The sequence below is a fragment of the Notothenia rossii genome, assembly GCF_949606895.1.
Source record: "Notothenia rossii genome assembly, chromosome: 11".
Lineage (NCBI taxonomy): Eukaryota > Metazoa > Chordata > Actinopteri > Perciformes > Nototheniidae > Notothenia > Notothenia rossii.
Window position 1 is genome coordinate 6,244,461 of NC_136910.1, and position 23,069 is coordinate 6,267,529.

Sequence of the window (23,069 nt, forward strand, 5' to 3'; positions counted from 1 at the left end):
ATACACAAAGGGATGTTGGTGCATGATGTTATGGAGCCTGATACAAGTATTTCATAAGGCTCTTGCTTTGGATCACCAAGTGAAGACACGTTTTTATCAAGAGAAATTAATTTATTCTCTAATAACAAATAGAAGAAGAAGAAAGAGAAGAAATCAGGGTATCACAGTTATCAATGTGGAATTAAAAAGATAGCAGCAAGAAAGACATTTTACAGTAGAACAAGAAACTACACGATACAGCAGGTCAATAAGTTTCACAAACAAAAGATATTTAAAAAACAAACAGCTGAAGCATGATAATGTACTGCAGACTGTACATTTATACATTTCCAGATGCACATGGCACTCTTTCTTAGATGTGAAATGAAAGAGAGTTGATAATAGGCGCTTTCACACCGGAGTACTTTTCTCAGGAATAGTTCTGATAGCTCCTGGGATTTTGCATTCACACCAAAAAGGTCTGGAAGTAGAACTTTTTTTGCGAACCTTTTCACCCCTTTTCAGTCCCTGCTAGAGAGGTGGTACTTTCCTGGGGAGAAAAAGGTTCCCATTTCTGATTGGCTGGGCGAATTGCAAACCACGCCCCGTAAAACTCGGGAAAATGTTGTGGAGCCGCCATTTTATTTGCTCGCATTAGCATTATTAGCATTAGCCCAGCGCACCAACGGAGAGAGACTAACTTATGGCAACACAAAATAAAACGTGGGAACGGTGGAGTGATGAGGGAGTGTCGGCGCTTCTGGCGATTTACTCCGGGGGGCTCCGGGACTTCGGGTGGCAGTATACGCCGTGAAATTGTTTGCGGCCTGCCAGTAAACCCAAAGCAGAAGAAGAAGAAGTAGTGACGTCAGCGGCTTCATTTGCGTAATCCTCCCTCAGGGACTTATTCCGGTGTGAACGCGATCTACTAGATAGTTCAGGAATTAAGTTCCGGGGAACTATTCCTGGGAAAAGTACTTGGTGTGAAAGCGCCTTTTATTAGGATTTTAGATGAGAACATGCAGGTTATTGAGAAATAATTATGATCTGTTGCTGTAATATCACAATTGTTTTTCACAATAAGAGTTCTACGGAAGCCCTGAGAGGCAGGTGGGAAACAAAATGCCTTCTTGGATTTATTATATTTGTTTAATATATTGTGTTAATAATGAACTTGTTTTGGTAGGTTAGGAAAGTATAACACAATGTTCTTATTAATGCTAAAATAAGCATTTATTTTTACTTGCCTCTCAGGGCTTCTTACCTTTAATTATACATGTTTAATTATACAGTAATATCATAAACAATACAAAACAAAGTAAGAAACTGTGAGCAGAAATACATTAAAACAAGTATTGAAAGACTGTCAAAAAGGCCAGCGGAGACAGAATAGATGGCATTTAATTTGACATTAAAAATGGGAATTTGTACTCCAACTGTGTGTGTAGTGAAGCTGATTCTTAAGAGATTTCAGTAAGGTTTAATATTCATAATATCTTTATAAATATATCCAAAATCATGCTCATTGGGAAGTTTAGTCATGCACCAACATCCCTCATAGTGTGACCACATTCTCACGGAATATCCAACAGGTAACGGTGAGGAAAGCGGAACATTGTGCAGCACTGTATCACCGAAATAACCCCAGTAACAGTACAGGAAAACAGCCCAGAACTCATCTTTTGCCCCAATGCATGCTGGGAGGCTTCCCAACACACCTACCTCATGTAACTGGAATCTCATGATCAGTAGTGATGGGAATTACGGCTCTTTGAAGGGAGCCGGATCTTATGGCTCCGTTCCTTTCCGAGAGCCGTTCAAAAGAGCCGTTTTTTTTAAAGGGGGCGGGGTTAATAGGTTTATCTGCAAAATAATCACCAGGATAATGATTGACTGTATTGCCAGAAATCTACTTTTACTCACAGAAAATGTATAACTTGCTACATCTCTCAGCCAGCCAAACTACTACTCAAGCAGCATGCCATCCTCTATGGAACATTTGCACTCAGGAAAGCGAGTTCCCGTAAAGGCGAGTGGATTTATGGCAGGCAGTGAACCAACGATAAAAAGAACGGCTCTCACCAAGTACGACTTGGTTCGCTTCGTTCGTACCAAAGAGCCGTTCAAAAGAATCGGATCGTTCACGAACGTCACATCACTAATGATCAGTAGTCAGCGAATTTCAAAATAAGAGCGCCTTTTCAAGATCATTTCAATTGGGATCAATCGAGCCAAAATAGATTGATGAGGATTATTTTAAAGATGAATTATTTAAGTTACATTTGAAGAACAGGGGTCTACAAAATAATGCAGTAAAAAACGTTTCAGTCAAGAAAACAAATTGGTAAACAACCTTCTTTTTTCAGCACAGTGCATTGAGTGAAATTTGAGTTAAACACGTGAAATAATTAACAAAATGTGTCTGTTCTTTGCATCAGTTACATCCTTTACATCAGGTCATAGACTTCATCCACATCATGCCTACGTTTCTGTACAGCCTTCAGTACAAAAGCTGTGTGCGACAAATCCAGTCTGATGATTGCATAGTGTGTGTAAACCCCCGTTGAGAAAGGGAAGCCATTATTGGGTTTGGATTGGCCTGGAGTCTCTTTGTATAGAGAGACCGTGAGCAGAAGTGACACACAGAGAGTTCAGGGTCTGAGTTTGTGTTCAGTGTTTTGTAAACTGTGTTTCTTTGAGATGGTGGTGTGAAAATAAATGACCTGGTTTATGAGAACCAGCGAGGACTAAAGAAATAGATTATTTAACCTTGGGACCAGTGTCAGGATTAAAAGATGTTTTGAAGAGGTGCATCAGGTCAATGGAGGAAAACTGGTCAGCAGGTAACTTAAAAATAATAAAATATATATAATAAAAATAAATAATTAAATCATAAGAAGTAAGAATGTGCAAATAAAATAATAAGATATTATTATTGCAGTATTATTATTATTATGACTATTGTTGTTATTATTATTATTATTATTACTACAGCATTAATATACTTTTTTATTATAACTATTATTTTTATTGTTATAATTATAATATTATTTTTATTACAAAATTATTGTTAATAAATAAAAAATATATGTATAGATAATAAGATTTTATTATTATTAGAGTTTTATTAATTATACATTAATATGTATTCCACCACGTCTTTATATTTAATTTTACAATAACTTTTTATTGCACATTCTTACTTCTTATGTTCATATAAATATATTTATTTTATTTAATTCTCAAATGCAACAACCGTCACAAAACTCACTTTTCCCCCAAATAAATACATAATTTCTGATTCCTTTTGTGGACAAGAACCTCACACTTCAAACGACTATCCCTGGTTAATTAAATCTGTCTCCTCGTTAGCCTTCGTTAAGCGCTGCAGTTTGTGTTATTTCCCCGTTGTGTCAGAGACCTGACGCCTGAGCCTGCAGGAGTGACCTGCGGCGGCCATGTTTTTGTGGTACTTACAGGCGTTGTAGGCTTTCTTATGAGACAGAATCTCCACCACGTCTTTCTTTTTAAAGTTCTCCGGCAGGAAGGCTGGCTCTGGAGGAGACACTGATAATATTAACAACAGTGTAAGGATCCGTTCTCCAAGCACCGAGGGGGGTCCACACACACACACACACACACACACACACACACACACACACACACACACACACACACACACACACACACACACACACACACACACACACACACACACACACACACACACACACACACACACACACACACACACACACACACACACACACACACACACACACACACACACACACACACAGGTGGCAGGGTGATGGGTTTATAACACAGCTCTGCCATTTCTGTACCGCTACAGGCCATATCAAACGGGAAAGTATAATAAATAACAGTAAATTGTGTGTTTTCTGTAGCAGAGCTGTGTTATTACTAAACCCTTTCTAAGTATGAGAGGAGGAGGGGGGGGTTATGGTGCTTTATGGAGAATGCATTTGAAGAACAGGTGAATGGAGCGGCTCCAAAACAGGTTATGAAGAGCATCACAACTGTGAAGGCAAAAACAAAACAGGAGATGTCAACAGATAAATACATTACTTTAGATGTAATTTGAGAACCCTGATGATTATAATGATGGTATATTAATAATGTATGACATGAAGTAGGGCTGTGCGATCATGGCAAAAATCATAATCTCGATTATTTGGGTCAATAATTGATATCACGATTATTAAAAACGATTATCCATTTAATTTGAAAACATCAATTTATTGAAAAAGAAATGTGAACAGTATGTTTTTAACAGTTGATTACACTGAACTTTAAGTATAATTCAACTGAAAAAACAATTTAAAAAAAAAACATTTACATTTAAAAAATAAATAAATTAATAATCGTTGTATTTCGATTACATTGTTTTCGTAATCGTTGCAAGCCAAAATCGTAATCAAGATTAAAATACGATTAATTGCACAGCCCTAACATGAAGCATGATGGAAATATAGAAGAAGCCCTGAGAGGCAAATAGAAAAGTCTGGTGATCCTTGTTGGAGCTCCTGCCCCCACCCCCCCCCTCCCTATGAGCCCACTGTGCTCTGATTGGTCAGCTCGCCCACTCTGTTCTGATGAGTCCACCACCGTTACAGCGGAACATCAGTGTTTATGTGTTACAATGGCGTTTGTTAGCAACCAGGAAATGACGCCAGTAATGACAAACAGATGAGAATGCTGCGTGGGGTCTGTGTGCCGTGTTGGCGGGACGTTGCGGGGCTCGCTGCTCCGCCCTTTGAGGCTCGAGGAGCGGACAGTGTGAGCTGGATTACTGGTGTCGTTTCCTGGTTGCTGCGTGGGGTCAGCGAGACACAGCAGAACTCAGCCTGAGCACACACACACACACACACACACAGCCTGGATGTGTGCAGAGATCCGTGGCTGAGAAAAGATAAGGCTGAGTGAGTGTGTGTGAGGAGCTCCGCGGATTGGTCCATTTGGACGTGGGTATCGTTACGTCACTATACTCAGGAAGAAAAAAATTGAAAAAGAGAAATGTCCAACGAGGCGTTCTGGGGCAGCATAGACAGGTCTTCTCTGTGTTAGAGTTTTACTCGCTACAGGGTGCACTTTGAGGGTTTGTGACTTTGAAGGGCTTCATAACACACAAGGGGACGGTTAATAACTGGAAAAGCATGACATGGGACCTTTAAGTGTTTGTGATAGCCAAAGCAAAGACATACGATAAACGATATGATAACACTTTCTATCACAAAATATCCTTACTGATATACTAGGAGTACACAGAGAAATATAATATAATGATAGACAATGCATGTATTTATATCTAAGTTAGAAGTTTAATCTGGCCAGAAAAAAACAACTGGTTTAAAATCACAAACACAGGAGAGAAAACGAATTAGATCACCTTGTTTTTTTGTCACTTGCCTCTCATGGCTTCTGTACAATAACGCTGCAGTCGGAGAATGAATGACAACAAGCACACAAATACTTACTGGATTGGCGTTGAGTCCCAAAGTGCAGATCAAGATCCAAATACTTCACCATGTCAGTGAGCTTGTCGTAGTCCGAGTCCTCTCCGAGCTAAACACACACAAACACACACTCTTTAATCTCCAGTCACAAAGTCAAGGCTTGATTTGTTATTCAAAGATATCTGATAGGGTTAGAAAGCAGGAGCAAAACGTCTGATAAAAGGTCCACCATGTATTCTATTTACAAAAACAAAATGCGTCCTCCATGCGGCTGTGACTCATCAGAGAAACAACAGACTGCATGAGTAGGACTTTCCAAATATGGAAAGAGAAATGTAGGAGTGAGAAACTTCTCAGCCAAGGTGGGAAGATTCACAAGTTGTTGTTTACTGTATTCACTGTAATGTAAGATTTCTTCAGACATGATTTTGTAATTGAATCACGTCTCTTCTCAGACTGAAGAAGGGGACTCACCTGACCCCATATGGTCCCCTCAGAGTTCTCCACCTGCTCCCAGCGCAGACGCTTCACACTCATGTGGTTTGTGTCCGAGGCGTGGCCCGGTTTGGGAAGAGGAGGCGGCTCACAGGGGGGAGGCAGAGGAGGAGGAGGGGGCGGTGGTGCCTAGGAGATTATAATCATTTGTATTTATCAGTATATGGTTTTGTATAGCACACATGCTAACAGCAGATCAACTACATGAATAGCAGGAAGTGCAGAAAGTACCACAGTATAGGTGAAGCTTTAAAGGTCCCCTATTATACTGTTTTTCATCAATATATTATAGGTGTCAGATATACAAAACATGTCTCTGAAGTGTTTGGCTCCAAACACCAAAAAGATCATTGCAGCATTACCCATAATCCGCTCTGTTTCAGCCCTGTTTCCAAAGTGCTGATTCTCTGTCTGTTACTTTAGATGAAAATAAGGAGCCCCTCCCCACGCCCCTCTGAGAGACATTTGGTTACAAAGAACACGATGGTGCTCTAGGAGGAGATTCAGGTGATAAGGGGGGGGGGGGGTTACTTTGGTTGCTGATTGGCTAATGGTTACACAAGACAAACATTCGTTATGACATCACAAAGTGGCCAAAATCTGATCAGCTCATTTTCAGACAGGTTTTTATAGAAATGGATCAAAAAGAGAGAGAATCTTTGTTCCTGACACTTTCAGAGTCTCTTTCCACAGAGGGGACACATGTTGATGTAGAAGAGACATGAAGAAGAGGGGACACATGTTGATGTAGAAGAGACATGAAGAAGAGGGGACACATGTTTATGTAGAAGAGACATGAACAAGTGGATTTTTCACAATAGGTGACCTTTGAAGTTACAGTGAACAGTACACAGGTATTAAAGGCGTTACAACTGTGGTACGAACTGTGCTCGCCTGATCGAAAAGGTTGACTGAAAGCAAGGTAAAGCTGTGAGAATATTCTAAATATAGCGTACACTTAAACTGATACTGACGTTTTGAAGTGTGTCTTCACACAGTAGGTGACCACAGCAATACATTTCTATACAAATACTGATGTTTGCTTTAGCTGAATCTTGTTTGTTTGAAAGATTTAATTAAGTAGTCTTGAAACACTTGACAAGAAGTAAAGAGCAGGTGAGCTTCCTAATAGCAGTATGTCAGAATCAGAATACCTTTATTATTCCCACAGAGGGGACATTTGCATCGTTACAGCAGGAAAGAGCCATAGAGTATAGTAGTTGTTCTGTCACTTTCTTCCATTTGCACATATAATGTGACGATGAGAATAGCAAGAACCCTTTACAGTAATTGCTTCCATGACGTCAATGCTTTTGTGACGCTATTGTTGCTAGGCGCTCCCTGCTGCATACACATGTATACAACTCTTTATTTGGTTTTAAAGAGGCCCGATTATCCTTTTTGGGGTTCTCTTTCAACACTTGCACTTCTATTGGCTGGCGCTTCAACACATGTACGTGATAGGATAAGGGGCGGGACATCTCTAAGCGGTTGACCAATCACAACAGGTTTCAGACAGAGGGTGAAAAGAGGTGCTGCTGCACAGGCAGCATGAGGAAAATAAAGGGCTTTTTGAACATGCATGGAGACATGTAGAGACACTACATACTGATATACACCTGAACATCAGCAGGAGAGGACTCTTTAAAGTAGAGACACTACATACTGATATACACCTGAACATCAGCAGGAGAGGACTCTTTAAAGTAGAGACACTACATACTGATATACACCTGAACATCAGCAGGAGAGGACTCTTTAAAGTAGAGACACTACATACTGATATACACCTGAACATCAGCAGGAGAGGACTCTTTAAAGTAGAGACACTACATACTGATATACACCTGAACATCAGCAGGAGAGGACTCTTTAAAGTAGAGCCACTACATACTGATATACACCTGAACATCAGCAGGAGAGGACTCTTTAAAGTAGAGACACTGCATACTGATATACACCTGAACATCAGCAGGAGAGGACTCTTTAAAGTAGAGACACTACATACTGATATACACCTGAACATCAGCAGGAGAGGACTCTTTAAAGTAGAGACACTACATACTGATATACACCTGAACATCAACAGGAGAGAACTCTTTAAAGTAGAGACACTACATACTGATATACACCTGAACATCAGCAGGAGAGGACTCTTTAAAGTAGAGACACTACATACTGATATACACCTGAACATCAGCAGGAGAGGACTCTTTAAAGTAGAGACACTACATACTGATATACACCTGAACATCAACAGGAGAGGACTCTTTAAAGTAGAGACACTACATACTGATATACACCTGAACATCAGCAGGAGAGGACTCTTTAAAGTAGAGACACTACATACTGATATACACCTGAACATCAGCAGGAGAGGACTCTTTAAAGTAGAGACACTACATACTGATATACACCTGAACATCAGCAGGAGAGGACTCTTTAAAGTAGAGACACTACATACTGATATACACATGAACATCAGCAGGAGAGGACTCTTTAAAGTAGAGACACTACATACTGATATACACCTGAACATCAGCAGGAGAGGACTCTTTAAAGTAGAGACACTACATACTGATATACACCTGAACATCAGCAGGAGAGGACTCTTTAAAGTAGAGACACTACATACTGATATACACCTGAACATCAGCAGGAGAGGACTCTTTAAAGTAGAGACACTAGATACTGATATACACCTGAGAATGAGCAGAATATGTGAATGTAGATGTCACCTGTTGCGACTGCTGCTCCTCATGAGGGGTTTCATAGGTTTTGCTGTGAGTGGGGAGGGTGGAGTGGGAGGCTGGAGGTTTGGAGAGCAGCGAGGATCCGGTGGGGGGGCCTTGGTTCTGGTTCTGAGAGGAGGAGCTGTGGTCGTGGAGGGAGGGGGGCAGCGGGCCCTGGTAGCTGTGCTGGTGGTGGAGCTGATGGTGCCTCTGCAGGACGAGCTGGCTGGGTCTCAGCGGCTGGTGGGAGGGCTGGTGGGAGGGCTGGGGGGAGGGAAGTGGGGAGGGCTGGAGGAGGGGCTGGGGTTGGCTGTGCTGCCGGGGAAGGTAGCAGGGGCGGGACTGCTGAGAGGGGCGCAGGGTGGTGTGAGCGTGGGAGAGGCGCGTGGACGTGGTGGTGGTCTGGAAGCGCTGCTGAGATGTCTCCCCTTCCTCTCGGTGGTGGATAGGGGAGCGGCTGGAGAGGAGGGTCCTGAGAGGGGGAGGAGGGGGAGGGATGATGGGGTGGTGAGGCTGGAAGGGCATCCGGCTGCGGGGGACGTGTTCGGGGGAGAATCGGACTGGAGGAAGGGGGTCGGTGAATTGCACAGGGGGCGGGATGAGACCCTGGAAAGGTGGAGGAGGCGGGGGGCTCTGGGTGGGAGGAGGAGGGATGGGTTCTGACCCGGAGGAGTAGGAGGGGGAGGAGGGGGAGGAGCTGCTGTGGTCCTCACTGCTGCCGCTGCTGAGCTGCCGGGGCATGAAGCCCACCTCCTGGTCCTCCTGGAAACTCATCTGGGGGGAGAGGAGCACCGTCACACTGATGATCGTAATGTCCATCTCCTCCAACTCAAATAAAAGACTAAAAACAACGCATTATGATTTTTATTTTTAGTTATACTTTTGCTTATCAGTTTTTTCCTCTACCTACTTATGGGACAGAAAGTACGGAAGCCCTGAGAGGCAACTGAGATTTTTTTTTTTTTTTTTGGATACAAGTTGTTATCTCTGTGTTTATAATATAATAACCACAAAAAAAAAGTTTTGACAGTCGTGAAAGTGTTTTTGTTACACTCGTTTTTAAATAGTTTCCTATAGGACTACATTATTCATGTTTTGATCAATATATATATATATCTTTTTTTGTGATTCCAAAATAAAAGTTGCCAAAATTAGTCATTTAGCACCAACATTTTTTAATTATCCATCCTACAATAACCTGTCAAAACCCTTTTCTCTGGTCCACATACACATTACATTTAAAATTATATTAGTCAATAACAAAAAAACAAATAATTGAGATCAGATTTGTAAAATGTTTCAATTGCTTCTCAAGTATTCTGCAGCAAAGCCTTACCAAATTAAATGAAATATTTGTATCACATGCTCTTAAATATCATCAGACCAATCTATTCATAGAACTAAATAAATGTGAAGTTTACAGTAAATACTAAAAAGCATAAAATATGTGCAACCCTTTTTTCTTTATCGTTTATTCTGCATCCCACTGAATGAAGTACGAAAAGTAGCAAACACGTCCCTGAAAGAGACAAAAGCCTTAATGTTTGTTTGATGATTTAACGTCAGCCAGCATCTTATTATAACCTTAGATACAATTAGACTCTACTGTATAAACTGAGTATTTACTTACAGACACCCCTCTTCTTCTGAAACCATGACAACCTCCTTCATATATCTGTTCATGTGACACAAGTGTTCATTGTAGCGTACATTAGAGTGGCTCTAATGTCAACATGCAGCACTACAACGTCATTCAAATGCTATAGACCCTCCAGAAAAACGCGGGCAAAAATCCTTGATTATGCGGGCTAAATTCCTTGATTATGCGATTAAACATGCGGGGTTTTCTATGGGATTTTATGCGGTGAAATTGCGGGAAGTTGCGAAATATGCGGAAAGTTGCGAAATATGCGGGAAAAAATTATCGATTTTTTTTTAAAATATTGGGCTGTCTTATTTATTCTCTCTCACACACAACCTACCACTAACGTTAAACCCCTTTACTATTCAATTAAACACATTCAATGTTTATTTATTGTAAAAGCAATTGGGCTATTTTAATCTCACACACACACCCCCCCCCCCAAACACACACACACACACACTTCTCCGCCTCATTCTGTTTTCATTTACTCGTTCGTTATCTGCAGCTTCAATCTTGTAGGCTACTCACCTCGTTTCTTGTAGCCCTCGAAAGGGTTTTGGAGGTTGATGCCCCGTGAACGTGAGTTGTTTGGCTTTCTTGTCCGCAGCAGCAGAAAGCATTTTCGAATGTTTGAATGAATCAAAGTGGGTCGTCACCGTCGATTTTCTCTTATGCTCCAACACACAGTTGCACGGGGTGCAGAACAGTTTCCCCCCACTTTTTGCCCGGTCTTTAGTAGAAATGTTCGTCGGTAAATGAAATGGATTAGATATTTTCATCTTGGTGTTTTCTCTATCGTGTGAGCTCCACACGTTCACTCTATACAGTGTTGTTTACATTCTGTGATGCGCGAGCTGATGACGTCGCGTCAAGACGAGTTAATTTGTTTTTTCTCAACGCGGGGAAAATGCGGGGATTATGCGGCCTTTTGGAAATCTGCGCCATTTTGCTGATTATGTGGTTCGCGTTTTTCTGGAGGGTCTAAAATATGCTAATTTCAGAAGCTATACAAGCAAATGCACAACAGTAACATTTCCGGTAAATGCTGCTATATGTAATATGTTATCATTGCTGAAGTATTACATGTAGCAGCATTGCTTTAGCACATAACAGGAGGAAAATCACACCCAAAGACATGTCACAATTCCTGGCCACGAAGGTAGAATAGTAGTAGGCTACTGGCATGAGATGGAGACTGTTAGTCATTCTGTTCACAATCTCCACGATACTAAGGTTCATTTGCTAGTTGTATACAAAAATAGAGATATTAATATCCACAATATTCCCAGCCTCCTGATACTTTACATGCAAGGTTTCAAGAAGTTAGGATTGATGAGATGTGAACTTTATACAATACAATAAGAATGAAAAATTCATTTCCCATTGGTTGGGTTTTATTTATAAATCTCTGCTTGGGTTGGTTCCCTCCTACATTTGCACATATATGTGTCAAAGAGAAAGTCTATATGGCCTGCGCTCCCAAGATTTTATTCAGATGCTGGTCCCTACAGTGAGAACACAACTGGGTAAAAACAGCTTTTAGATATGCTGACCCCACAGCTTGGAACAATGTACAGAAGGAGCTGAAACTCTCAGATTGAATCACTATGGGGGAATTCAGGTCCATCTTAAAAGGACAGAGAACACGACACCATTGGTCGATGTGAGTGCTCGTATATCCTAAAATCGTTTTAAATTTTGACAGTTTTTTAATGATTTTTAATAGTTTGTTTTACTTCGCATATTGACTGGCTAATGTGCCATTTGATTTGTGTTTTACAGATGTATTTGTCTGCCTGTCATGTCTGTGTTTTATCTGTTGTAACTTTGCAAATGCTGCCCTTCTTGGCCAGGTCACTCTTGGACTTTAATCTCAATGAGTCTTTGACCTGGTTAACATTTCCTATTTTATTTAAGCTTTGGTTAGTTTGGATTTACCAACCTGGCACAAAAACAAAACAAACAAACACATCAAATCAGCAGTAGACCAGCAAATTGGGTATTACTGTATAAGTGCTTCAATGAATAGTTTTGTCGATAGTCTGGTGTAGAAAGCTGTCTGATGCAAAGTCAAATATGAACACATTCTTAATTTACCTTACACTTAAAGTAGTATAGATTTTCTTTCAGGTGTTTACAATACATTTGCCTCCTGCCCTGTTCAAAGCAATACATGTCTTTGCTTATGTGCAAGTACTTGTCTGCTTCTCTAAAATGTGGCGTGTCGATCCTTTGTCTACAGTAAGTGGTATTCTGACTTTGGATAAGTACCTCAAATTATCCCTTGAATAATTTCTATAACAAGTAATAATGTACTCTATAATAGGGAATGACTACTAATGAGTCAAAGGGTACATTTTCTGCTGTAAACTATTATTCATTTATTTAACACCTCCTACCTCCACTACAAATGTGTCATCCATCAAATGAATGCATTTCAGCTATGTACTTTAAATAACCGCACTTAAACCAACCTGCACCATTCCTTTAATATAACATCAAAGCATGTCGTCTATGTGTATTTATAACAACAGCTGATAATGCAGTATATCGTTCTTCCTCACCTCTTCGTAGTCGTTCTCCCCGTGTACGAAGTCGTCCACTAGAGTGACTCGGTGCCCCAGCTGCTCGCTCAGAGCGTCCAGGAACTTGTCGGTGTCCCGGCTGCGAGGCGGACGTGAGAACGTGAACAGTTTCTTGCGACGGGTCAGCGTGTTCGGCCCTCCGTCCGAGTGAGGGGAGGCGGGGGGGCTCTCCAGACACACGTAGGGGTTGGAGTCCACGCTGCTCTGGTGGTGGATCTGGTACACCGGAGTGGGGAGAGGCTCCTTCCAGGACAGGGAGAGGCCGGATTTACGGTTACCTGTAGTAATAATAATAATAATAATAATAAATCGTTATTTATATAGCACTTTTCCTACAACACATGCAGCTCAAATTGCAAAGTGATTATTTGTTAAGAACTTTAAAAGGTAACATTTTATCACGTTAATAGACACAAGGAGGTCAAATGTATCATAATTAAAATAAAATAAATAATGGTTTCTCTCTGACAGATAAGACACAAGACAACTGAGTCGATGCAACACTGTTAAATATAAAACCCCATCAAACTAAGTGAACATATAGGCACAACAGAAATACAAATAAAAAGATAATAGTAATAAAAATGCCATAATTCTAATAAAGGTTAAACGATTAAGAAATAAAATGACCAACGTAAAAATGAAAATTGCTATTGAAGAACATTTAAAGTGGGGGGTTGCTAAGAAACAGCTAATCTAAAAAGAATGGAGTTTGAAAATGTCCACTGAGTTTGCCTCTCTGATATTTCCTGGTAGACGGGAATCAAAGCTGGCATCAAGTCACTTGTGCTTTTGACGCTCAAGAGTATAATTAAGTGAAAAAATTATATATTGTGCTTCTTCATTACCTCAAGAAAATGTACGTGTTATATTATAGGCCATGTTTTCACCTTGGGGACCCTTGATAGGGAACCATGGAAACACATGGATGAACTGCAGGCTGGTTTGCACATATAGGTGGAGATCACATTCAGTGGTTTTCTCATCACATCGGGTAAAACCAACTCAGTTAAAACATCCACAATGATGTTGTTAATGTTAAATCATCCATAAACACAAGGCTGGGGATGAGAGGGGACAGTTCAACAATAAATCCAAAATTACAATCTACAAAACAATCTCGTTGAATCAGTGACTGGATTTCTGAGAGGAGAAATTGCTGTGGAATCTTTTCAATTATTTTGTAGCTAAGACATCTTTATGGCCGACATCTCCAACATAACTCACACTAACCATTCAGATTGATAAAAAGCACTACAGGGAAGAGGGAAAGTATTTGGTTTTTGAGATTATTAACCATATGTGTGCCATTTGTAGTAGTTCAACAGATCTTATGCCATGTTTGACTACTGTTTTGACCACTGTCCATCCCCCACTCAGCAACTTGTCTTTACGGCAAATTTCACAGGATTTGAACATGGCATCAGTAATGTGCCATTAAGGCTCAGAGATATCCAGTGTTCAAATATCAATAACTCATTCTGCAATTGCCTGGAATGAGTTGCACATATATATATATATTTGTATTTGTATTTGGGATTGTGGGAAACGGTATTTCGATCTCTCTGTCTGTACACACAACGGCACATTGTTTTCGAACCACTGGTGAAAGCATGTGTCTGAAAGCGTGTGTGTGTGTGTGTGTGTGTGTGTGTGTGTGTGTGTGTGTGTGTGTGTGTGTGTGTGTGTGTGTGTGTGTGTGTGTGTGTGTGTGTGTGTGTGTGTGTGTGTGTGTGTGTGTGTGTGTGTGTGTGTGTGTGTGTGTGTGTGTGTGTGTGTGTGCTATTGTGTCTCGGGTGCCCCAGAGTACCTTTGAGAGGGGGGAGTGTGAGGGGGGAGAGCGGGCGCCCGTAGGCCTCGGTCTGTCCCGGGCCCTCGGGCTCTCCTGAGGAGCCCTGCAGCGCCGACACACTCTTTCCTGCGTAAACGTTCTCCAGCTCCGTGTAAACACCTGTCATCTACGGGTGGAGGCATGGTCAGCTGTTAGCACACACATCGCCGCGCACATCCCCTTTGAAGGTCCGCTGGATTTTGCACTCACAGCACAACCTTCAAATGATGTGGGGCCAGAAAGCACAGATAACATGAAAGCTAGCAGGTATACCTACATGGTTGAGGTCAGGGGACTCGGGGAAGGAGGTCCCGTCTCCTGACTGCCTCTCCTCCGGGCTCCCGGATTCATCCACATGTATTCCTAAAGCACAACAAGGCATGAAGAGTGACACATGGACTTCCATCCACCCTCCCAGACAGGAGAGAGGATGAAGCAGAGGTAAACAAGGTGGTGGAGGAACAATGGCGATTGAAAAGCATGAATGAAATCTGCTGGAGATATCACTACGTGTCCTTCAGAGAGCTTGAACATTCTAGAAAGCTGAGATATGAGGAGTTATTCTATGAATGTATGGTGGCCATCTCTTGTAGCCTCCATACATCCACAGAGGATTTACTGAGCACACTATCTTTGCAACAACAGTTACAGACGTTCACACCAGGGAGCTGACAGGTGCAAACACTGCCTTATTAGTGACTGGGTTTCCGATGCCTTGCCTGAGGGAATATGAGCAGTTCAGTTCCTGCTGAAGGAAGCTGCTTTGCTGTCTCAGACTTTCTTAGTTTGTCGAGTTATTCAACTAAAAATACGATTACATTATACTGAATCTATAGGGAAGATGAGTTTTTATTACAAAACCAAATAGCATATTATCTTTACCGTTTTAATTGTTGTTAAACTTTTAAAAACTTTTTTGGGGTCAGCCGGGTGGAGTGGCAACAAGTTGTAACCACAACGCTGACGAATCATCACCTATAAAGTCAATATCGCAATAATATTCTGTAGCAATTAAAAAATAATTGTCCTAATATAAATTATCAACTGGGGAAGCTTCACGGTTATATCAATTAGATGATATTGGTTTCTACGGAAGAGGATTAGGGCCACATGATTTTTTTTTTGGGAGGATTTTTTTGTTCTGAGAAAAAAGTCAGAATTTTCCTCAGAATTCTGACTTTTTCCTCAGAACAAAAAAACATAATTTTTTTTGGGAGAAAAAAGTCAGAATTCTGACTTTAATCTCAGAATTCCGAATTTTTTTCACAGAATTCTGAATTTTGACTTTTTTCTCCCCAAAAAAATTATGTTTTTTTGTTCTGAGGAGAAAGTCAGAATTCTGAGATTAAAGTCAGAATAGTTTTTCTCCCCCCAACATTTTTTTGTTCTGAGAAAAAAGTCAGAATTCTGAGATTAAAGTCAGAATTCTGACTTTTTTCTCAGAACAAAAAAAAAACATATTTTTTTCAAATCCTCCCAAAAAAAATAATTATGTGGCCCTAATCCTCTTCCGTAGGTTTCCTCTTAAGAGAAACATATAACAATGTTGTCTCAGCTCAGGTAAACATTTCTTTCCCATTTGGGTGAGAAGTTTTTGATCCAGAATGAAAAGCTATTGAAACCAAACCTGCGGAGATTACACAGATGTTATGTTAAAGTGAATCCTTCTTCTTGTGATCTGCAGCGTACCCATTCCCAGGTGAGTCCCGATGATGCAGTCGTCAGAGCTCCTCTCTCGGATCGGGTTGCGGAACGACGACCCCGAGACCCTCATGGAGCTGCTCCTACGGTGGAGCTGCTCCGGGCTGACGCCAGGCTCCAGAACGGCTGCAAAACACACACCTTTTTATTTCTTTGTAATTTGTTTATTTATTCATTATATATTTGTTTTAATTTTTTTAATTTAATTTAATCAACATTATTTTTTATTACATTTGATATTTTTTTAACATTATTTTTGTCTATTTTTTCTATTTTAAATCAGAATTTTTTCTATAATTATATTGTATTTTAAAATGTAGCATCTGTCATGAAACCCAATTTCCCCTGAGCGCATAAAGTAATCTGATTCTGATGTTCTGATATTCAGCATCGCTTTTCCTTTTTGCAAATGATATGCACCTGCTCCTTTGTGTTAATTATAAAAAACAACCTTACAGTTAATCTAACACCAAGTTGTTGATAAAAAACACCTTGATTTTCAATTAAATCACATATTTTTTATTATGTTTTTCCACTTCACATGTTAGGAACCATCATCCATATCCAACAGGCATCTTATTGACTGAGTCCTGATACTGTTTCATTATTTCCACGATGTTCTTTGTGCCTCACCGCTGCTCTTGAAGCCCAGGAAGCGTGACAGTTTCCCCTGGCAACGCTCCTGCTCGTCGTACGTCAGGAGCTGGTAGATGAACTGCCAGATCAGCTGTTTGGCCGGAGTGTCCAACACCGGAAACACGTCGACAATCAGAGTGTCCACATTCCTGCAAACACACACGCACCATGGCGTCAAGTGAAATTCCTCGTATGTGTAAACCTAGCTGGTAATAAACCTGTTTCTGATTCTGACACACAATGCCTCCGTTACACATCGTTATACAACCAAACCCCATGCTTACTGCAGGGTAATTCAGTGCCACATGATGTAAGGATTTGGCATCCATAACGACACAGAATATGAAAAGGTGGGAGGATGACAGGGATGAAAGTAATGCCTTCAGGGGTTAGTACTGTATGCACACTGTGTAGAATTGATGCTTTCCTCACATGTTGGCATCATAAGCAAATCTCTATCCATATGTCTTCCTCAACTCTTCACCCTCGAGAAAATGAAATCTAAACCTAATGGGAATCATCGACCCTCTGTTTAGCTTTGTGCATTTTTTTTGTCTTCACTGCTTCGTGGTTTTATATTCCTCTCTATTTTGCTGCATTAAGAGCTTTCTGCAGCCTGTTATATATCCAATATGGTAAAAAATAGTTTCCCAGGCAACAGCTACATTTCTGTCAATGTCAGCTATCGGGTTAATGGAGTTTGAAAAATGCTGAAAACTTTCAGTTAGATATTTTCCCGCAGCCTCCTTCTTCTATTTGGAGCTTACGTCATAATAAAGTGATGTTTCCAAGTGAAGCTGCTTCGAGCTGTTCCGTCAGGATTTCTGACTATCACATTTCTGAAACAACATCTTTCTCTTCTCTCTATACAACAGCCCTGAGCTCTTTTCCATCTGTTCAATATTGCATTGTTGCAGAATGCAGATGTTCTTGTTCTCTAACTCCTTAAAGAGGCCCTATTATGCTTTTGGGGGTTTTCCCTTTCCTGATGTGTGTTACATAAGGTTTTAGTGCATGTCAATGGTCTGCAAAAGAAGGGAGTTTCTCTCCCCCCCCCCCCCCCCCCTGCCTGAAACTCCTCCATTGGACTCCATTGTTAACTTCGGAAAAATAGTGACATCATTACATAACACTCGTGCTTCTATTGGCTAGCGCTCCAAAACATTGTGCGTGATAGGATAAGGGGCGGGACATCTCTAAGCGGTTGACCAATCACAACAGAACAGGCCAGCTAACCAATCAGAGCAGACTGGGCTCTGGTTTCAGACAGAGGGTGAAAAGAGGTGCTGCTGCACAGGCAGTATGAGAACAATAAAGAGCTTTTTGAACATTAAAGCATGGAGACATGTCCCAGAGACACTACATACTGATATACACCTGAACATCAGCAGGAGAGGACTCTTTAAAGTAGAGACACTACATACTGATATACACCTGAACATCAGCAGGAGAGGACTCTTTAAAGTAGAGACACTACATACTGATAGACACCTTAACATCAGCAGGAGAGGACTCTTTAAAGTAGAGACACTACATACTGATATACACCTGAACATCAGCAGGAGAGGACTTTTTAAATTAGAGACACTACATACTGATATACACCTGCACATCAGCAGAGTAGGGGCCCTTTAAACAGTACATCCTCTGCCCCACTACTCCCAATTATAGACCCCCTCCTCCCCTCCTCCCCTCCTCCCCTCCTCCCCTAGACTGACCTGTGCTGGAAGAAGGTCTCCAGGGACTTGCAGACGGTGTATCTCTCCTGGATGGTGAGCAGGTGCTCCAGCTGCTGGCTGAAGGTCCGCCCGTGGACTTTGATGCTCGGGGGGAGGATCTCTGCCACCCACTGCAGAGAACTGAGGGCTGGAGACCTGCAAGGATTTAGTTATACTTTAATTCCTACATTTATATTCACCAAATAATTGTTTCTCCTTCGTTCTGCAACACCCAGTGTCATTTAACAGAGGGGTCTGAGATTAGCTAGCGGATTTATATGCATTTGTGTTTCACTTTAAAGTATTTTTATGATTTCTTTATATTTTATGTTATATCTTATTTATTATTGACTTTTCTTTTCAATTTCTTTCGCTTAGTTTGCAAACCCCCCACACTTTTGTTCTATTTTGTATCCACCCACCCGACACACTCCCCTCCAGACTGTGTGTTTAGATCACACACTGACACACATAGAAACAAACACACACACCAAGATCAAATCAACACAACACCTTACATAACCTTCTCTTATTGCTTGTCTAAATATTGATGACTGGCCTGTATTGACTTGTCTTCCTCTTGTTTTCCTGTTAGTGTTTGGCTTACAAAGAATAATAGAGACTGAGGTTAGTGTGTGTCCCTGCAGACTAGGGGCTGCTGGGTAATATCGAATCCAAATGTCAGGTGTGTTGTTGGAGTGTATTGACCTGGAGCGAGGCATGGTGGTGGGGGCTCGGCTCGGGGATTCCTCCGAGTCGTTTTGTTCTGAGGAGAACTCAGACGGCCCGTCCTCCACCACCAGAGTGGGCATCGCCCCGCTGCCCTGAAGCATGGACACCACCTTCTCATGGGAGCAGTTCCTGCAAAGAGAGAGAAAGGGACAGAAGCAAACAAATGGAGAGTCAAAGTCAACTTTAATGTCAATCTTTCAGTTTGTGTGTTTGGCTTATAGAAGATGGATTGAAGAAATTAAATGTATAAAACTCATGAAACCAAGGAATTGATATATCAAGGAGGTCCTTAACAATTCTGAGAGACGTGAAGAAATAAAATGATCAAATAATATACATTTTTAATATTGTTCTTTTTCCTCTTACGTTGTTTATCATACTGCAACCCACAGCTGTTCAACTTCAGAATGAAATACAATAAAATAATGTTAATGTAAGCGAGCCCAGCAACAACATGGCTTCTCTGAAAGTCACTGTAAGGCTTACACTTAATATTCTTAAGTCAAATTATGGTTTAATGTAAACACAAGTTATTACATGTTTTGTTATCTGTAGAAAATGTGCTTTCATAATGTCAATAACGAGGTGATTAGCTTGTGATCTTGAGATAACATGATTAAGAAATGGGATTTACAGGAATGTAAAACACCTGAGATAAGGAGCAAAGAAATGTCTCTGTTCGTAGAAACCGTTCACCATCTGCTCTCTTTGTAAACACGACACTGATAGCTCCGACCTGCCTTGTTCTTTATTTTCTTCCTCCCTCTGGTGAACAACTCCCACAGTTTTGCCGATCACCTCCTACTGCTGCAGCACCGTGTTATCAGGCAGAGCAGCAAAATTATACAGCGCCAATCAAACCCGTACATCAGGCAGCCATGGGAACAGATTCTGCTCCCACATGGCGGCTATCAGGTTGGTGCAACGAGCCACACTGCCACTTCACACAGCACTGGCTCATGAATAGCTTCATACACTGTGTTGACTGAGTTCGTAAAAGTACAATTCACTCTGATACACCCTGGATTTATTATTTGCGATCCCACACACACTAAAAAAATCTAAAGGCAGGAGGTCAAAAAGTTTTAAAGTCCACACAAGAACGATGACTACTCCTACAAAACATGTTTTAAATAAAGGCTGTGCTCAAGTGCTTCGGCCCGAACGAGGTTAAAGGTGAAGACTGTAGGAGCGTCTCACTTCGGTTAAATGGAGTCCTTGCGTCCCTCACTTGCGTTGTTTCCTTGCGACTAGTCCTCCCACCAGGGAAGGAGAGACGCAAGGAAACCACGAGAAGCAAGGAAATTAGTTTTAAGAGCAATGGGACGTAGTTTCCTCCGGAGCGTCACGTGAAGCCACGTCCGTTTGTGATGACGCCGCACAGCTGATCGTCTGACAGCAGCCAGACCAGTGCATGAGCTGCATCGTCCAATCAGTGAGCGATACACAGTAAGGGGGCGGGGCGAGTGTCTGAGGATTTCACCGGAGGATGGTCTGGTAGTTCCTCGATTATTGCTCCTCGATCCTCCGGCAAAAATAAGGCCACTGGGACGCTACTCAAGATGGCGCAGACAAATCAACTTCTGGTGATACCGAGCCCGAGGAGCGAGGAAATGAAAGATAACCGAAATGAGACGCACCATGTGACTTTCAGAATAGTCTGACATATCGGACGTTTCTCACATAACTCCTGGCAGAAAAGCACATTTTCCAAAATGTTGAATATTTATCAGCTGTGTTTGATTTTTCCCACAGTATTTGACAACTACGTTCATGATTTAATTGCATGTTAATGCTAACACTTTCTATAACGCTCGTGCCTCTAATTTATTAATAACATGTTATATTTGCTGATAGCACTGTAGCTTTAAAGACAAAAGCACTCATAAATAATGATAATAATCACAGGTCTTCAAGACAGTCAAATAGACGGCGGCATAAAGTCGAAAGTAGAGATTGTTCAAGGTATTATCTTTAGTTTGAGACGGATTTGTTTTTAGTTTAGTAATTTTTGGGGAAACAAAACTTGTGATGTTTTTGCAATGATTTCATATAAAAATACTACGGTATCAGTTTATTTCATTGATTCTACAATAAGTAAAATATCTTGGAGAGTAGGGACAGACAAATTCCTATTAAAACTACTGCTTAAAAAAATAAAAAATAATAATAAGTATAAAAAAAGAAAGAAAAAGAATGGTAGCATGAAAAAAAGATTTCAATAATAATATTGTTTTTCATTGAAGACAAACCTCATGTCCAGTCCGTTCAGGAAGAGGATGCGGTCGCCTGTTTTCAGTCCACATTCCTCCGCAGGACTGTCTACAAGAGACAGGAAAGATGGCAGAAAATCAAACGTCAATCAGGGTTAAAAATAAATAAAAGGTTCCTGGCTAACAAGGTGCGCTGAACAGATGGGAGATGGTGACTAATGTGATTCTGTCAGTCTGTCATCCAACATAATGAGATGCTCTTCATGCTTAATTGTCATTACATAAGGAAGCAGTGCTGTCAAAACATCCCGCTCCGACTGCACCGTCCTCCTCCTCATCGTCAACTCACTGCTGGATTTCACTCCCAATGAATCATGTTTGTTTTTCTTTACCCCAAACCTGGAAATAACAAGCTGTTTGATCCCTGTATAACTCTGTACAGTACAGCAGGTTAAGCTGATGCTTTTATCTCAACCTATAGAAGAGATCCTGCGTTAGCTTTCAACAGCAAAACACTTTTAGCTGTTACATAAATCCTTATTTATGTAACATTGTTGGCCAAGGTGCAGCCAAAACAGATGAGTTTGAGTCTGCGATTGAAGATTAATATAATTATAGATATTAAACACGACTGTATATGTTGTAATATTTATGTTTTTATAGATACTAATATATTTAAACATTTTAAAAAGTTCAAATTCAATTGTCTAATTGTTACTTTTAGTTCTCTATGTTGATTTTAATATATATATTTATTTATTGTATTTTATTCTCAAATAGAGCAACCGTTAGAAAATCTAATTTCCACCCACTATATTATTATTATATTTCTACAAGTTGAAATTTCTATATTTTTATATATTTAATGTTGTTGTTTCTTTTATAGAATCTTTCTACGATTTTAAAAATATTTCACTTTGTTTTTTATTGATTTATTTATTTTTCTATTTCACTCTAAAATGGAGCACCTGTGATCAAATCTATTTTACCCCTGGGATCAAAACGTGTCTGATTCTGTTAGAGACAGATCTTAAATCACAGAGTTTGGTGTTTTCCTGTTTATCAGAAAAGGATCTGTGTTCAGATGAGAGGCTCTGCACCCCCTCCTTCTCCATAAGGCCCACTGAGTCAGCGCTGCCGCTTCAGCACATGATGGTGGGAGATAAGGGTGGGCGGGAACAGTGCCTTCATCACACACACACACACACACACACACACACACACACACACACACACACACACACACACACACACACACACACACACACACACACACACACACACACACACACACACACACACACACACACACACACACACACACA

General features: G+C 40.8%; 1 protein-coding gene across 10 annotated transcripts in view; it reads right to left on the reverse strand.

Annotated features, from left to right (window-relative positions):
* The window catches only part of grid2ipb (glutamate receptor, ionotropic, delta 2 (Grid2) interacting protein, b), a gene marked incomplete at its 5' end in the record, with an annotated part of 62,234 nt that overhangs the window by 9,777 nt on the left and 29,388 nt on the right, over positions 1–23,069 (reverse strand). For 6 of the 10 annotated variants that reach the window (XM_079657015.1, XM_079657018.1, XM_079657010.1 and 3 more), the window contains 13 exons: positions 3,457–3,546; positions 5,478–5,565; positions 5,931–6,080; positions 8,690–9,457; positions 10,314–10,358; positions 12,893–13,191; positions 14,724–14,871; positions 15,022–15,107; positions 16,434–16,571; positions 17,079–17,230; positions 18,800–18,955; positions 19,508–19,660; positions 21,784–21,853. In XM_079657015.1, the coding sequence (XP_079513141.1) occupies positions 3,457–3,546; positions 5,478–5,565; positions 5,931–6,080; positions 8,690–9,457; positions 10,314–10,358; positions 12,893–13,191; positions 14,724–14,871; positions 15,022–15,107; positions 16,434–16,571; positions 17,079–17,230; positions 18,800–18,955; positions 19,508–19,660; positions 21,784–21,853 (2,343 nt within the window). The remainder of the gene's footprint in view (positions 1–3,456; positions 3,547–5,477; positions 5,566–5,930; positions 6,081–8,689; positions 9,458–10,313; positions 10,359–12,892; positions 13,192–14,723; positions 14,872–15,021; positions 15,108–16,433; positions 16,572–17,078; positions 17,231–18,799; positions 18,956–19,507; positions 19,661–21,783; positions 21,854–23,069) is intronic. The other 4 variants (XM_079657012.1, XM_079657011.1, XM_079657014.1 and 1 more) reach the window with 4 other exon arrangements.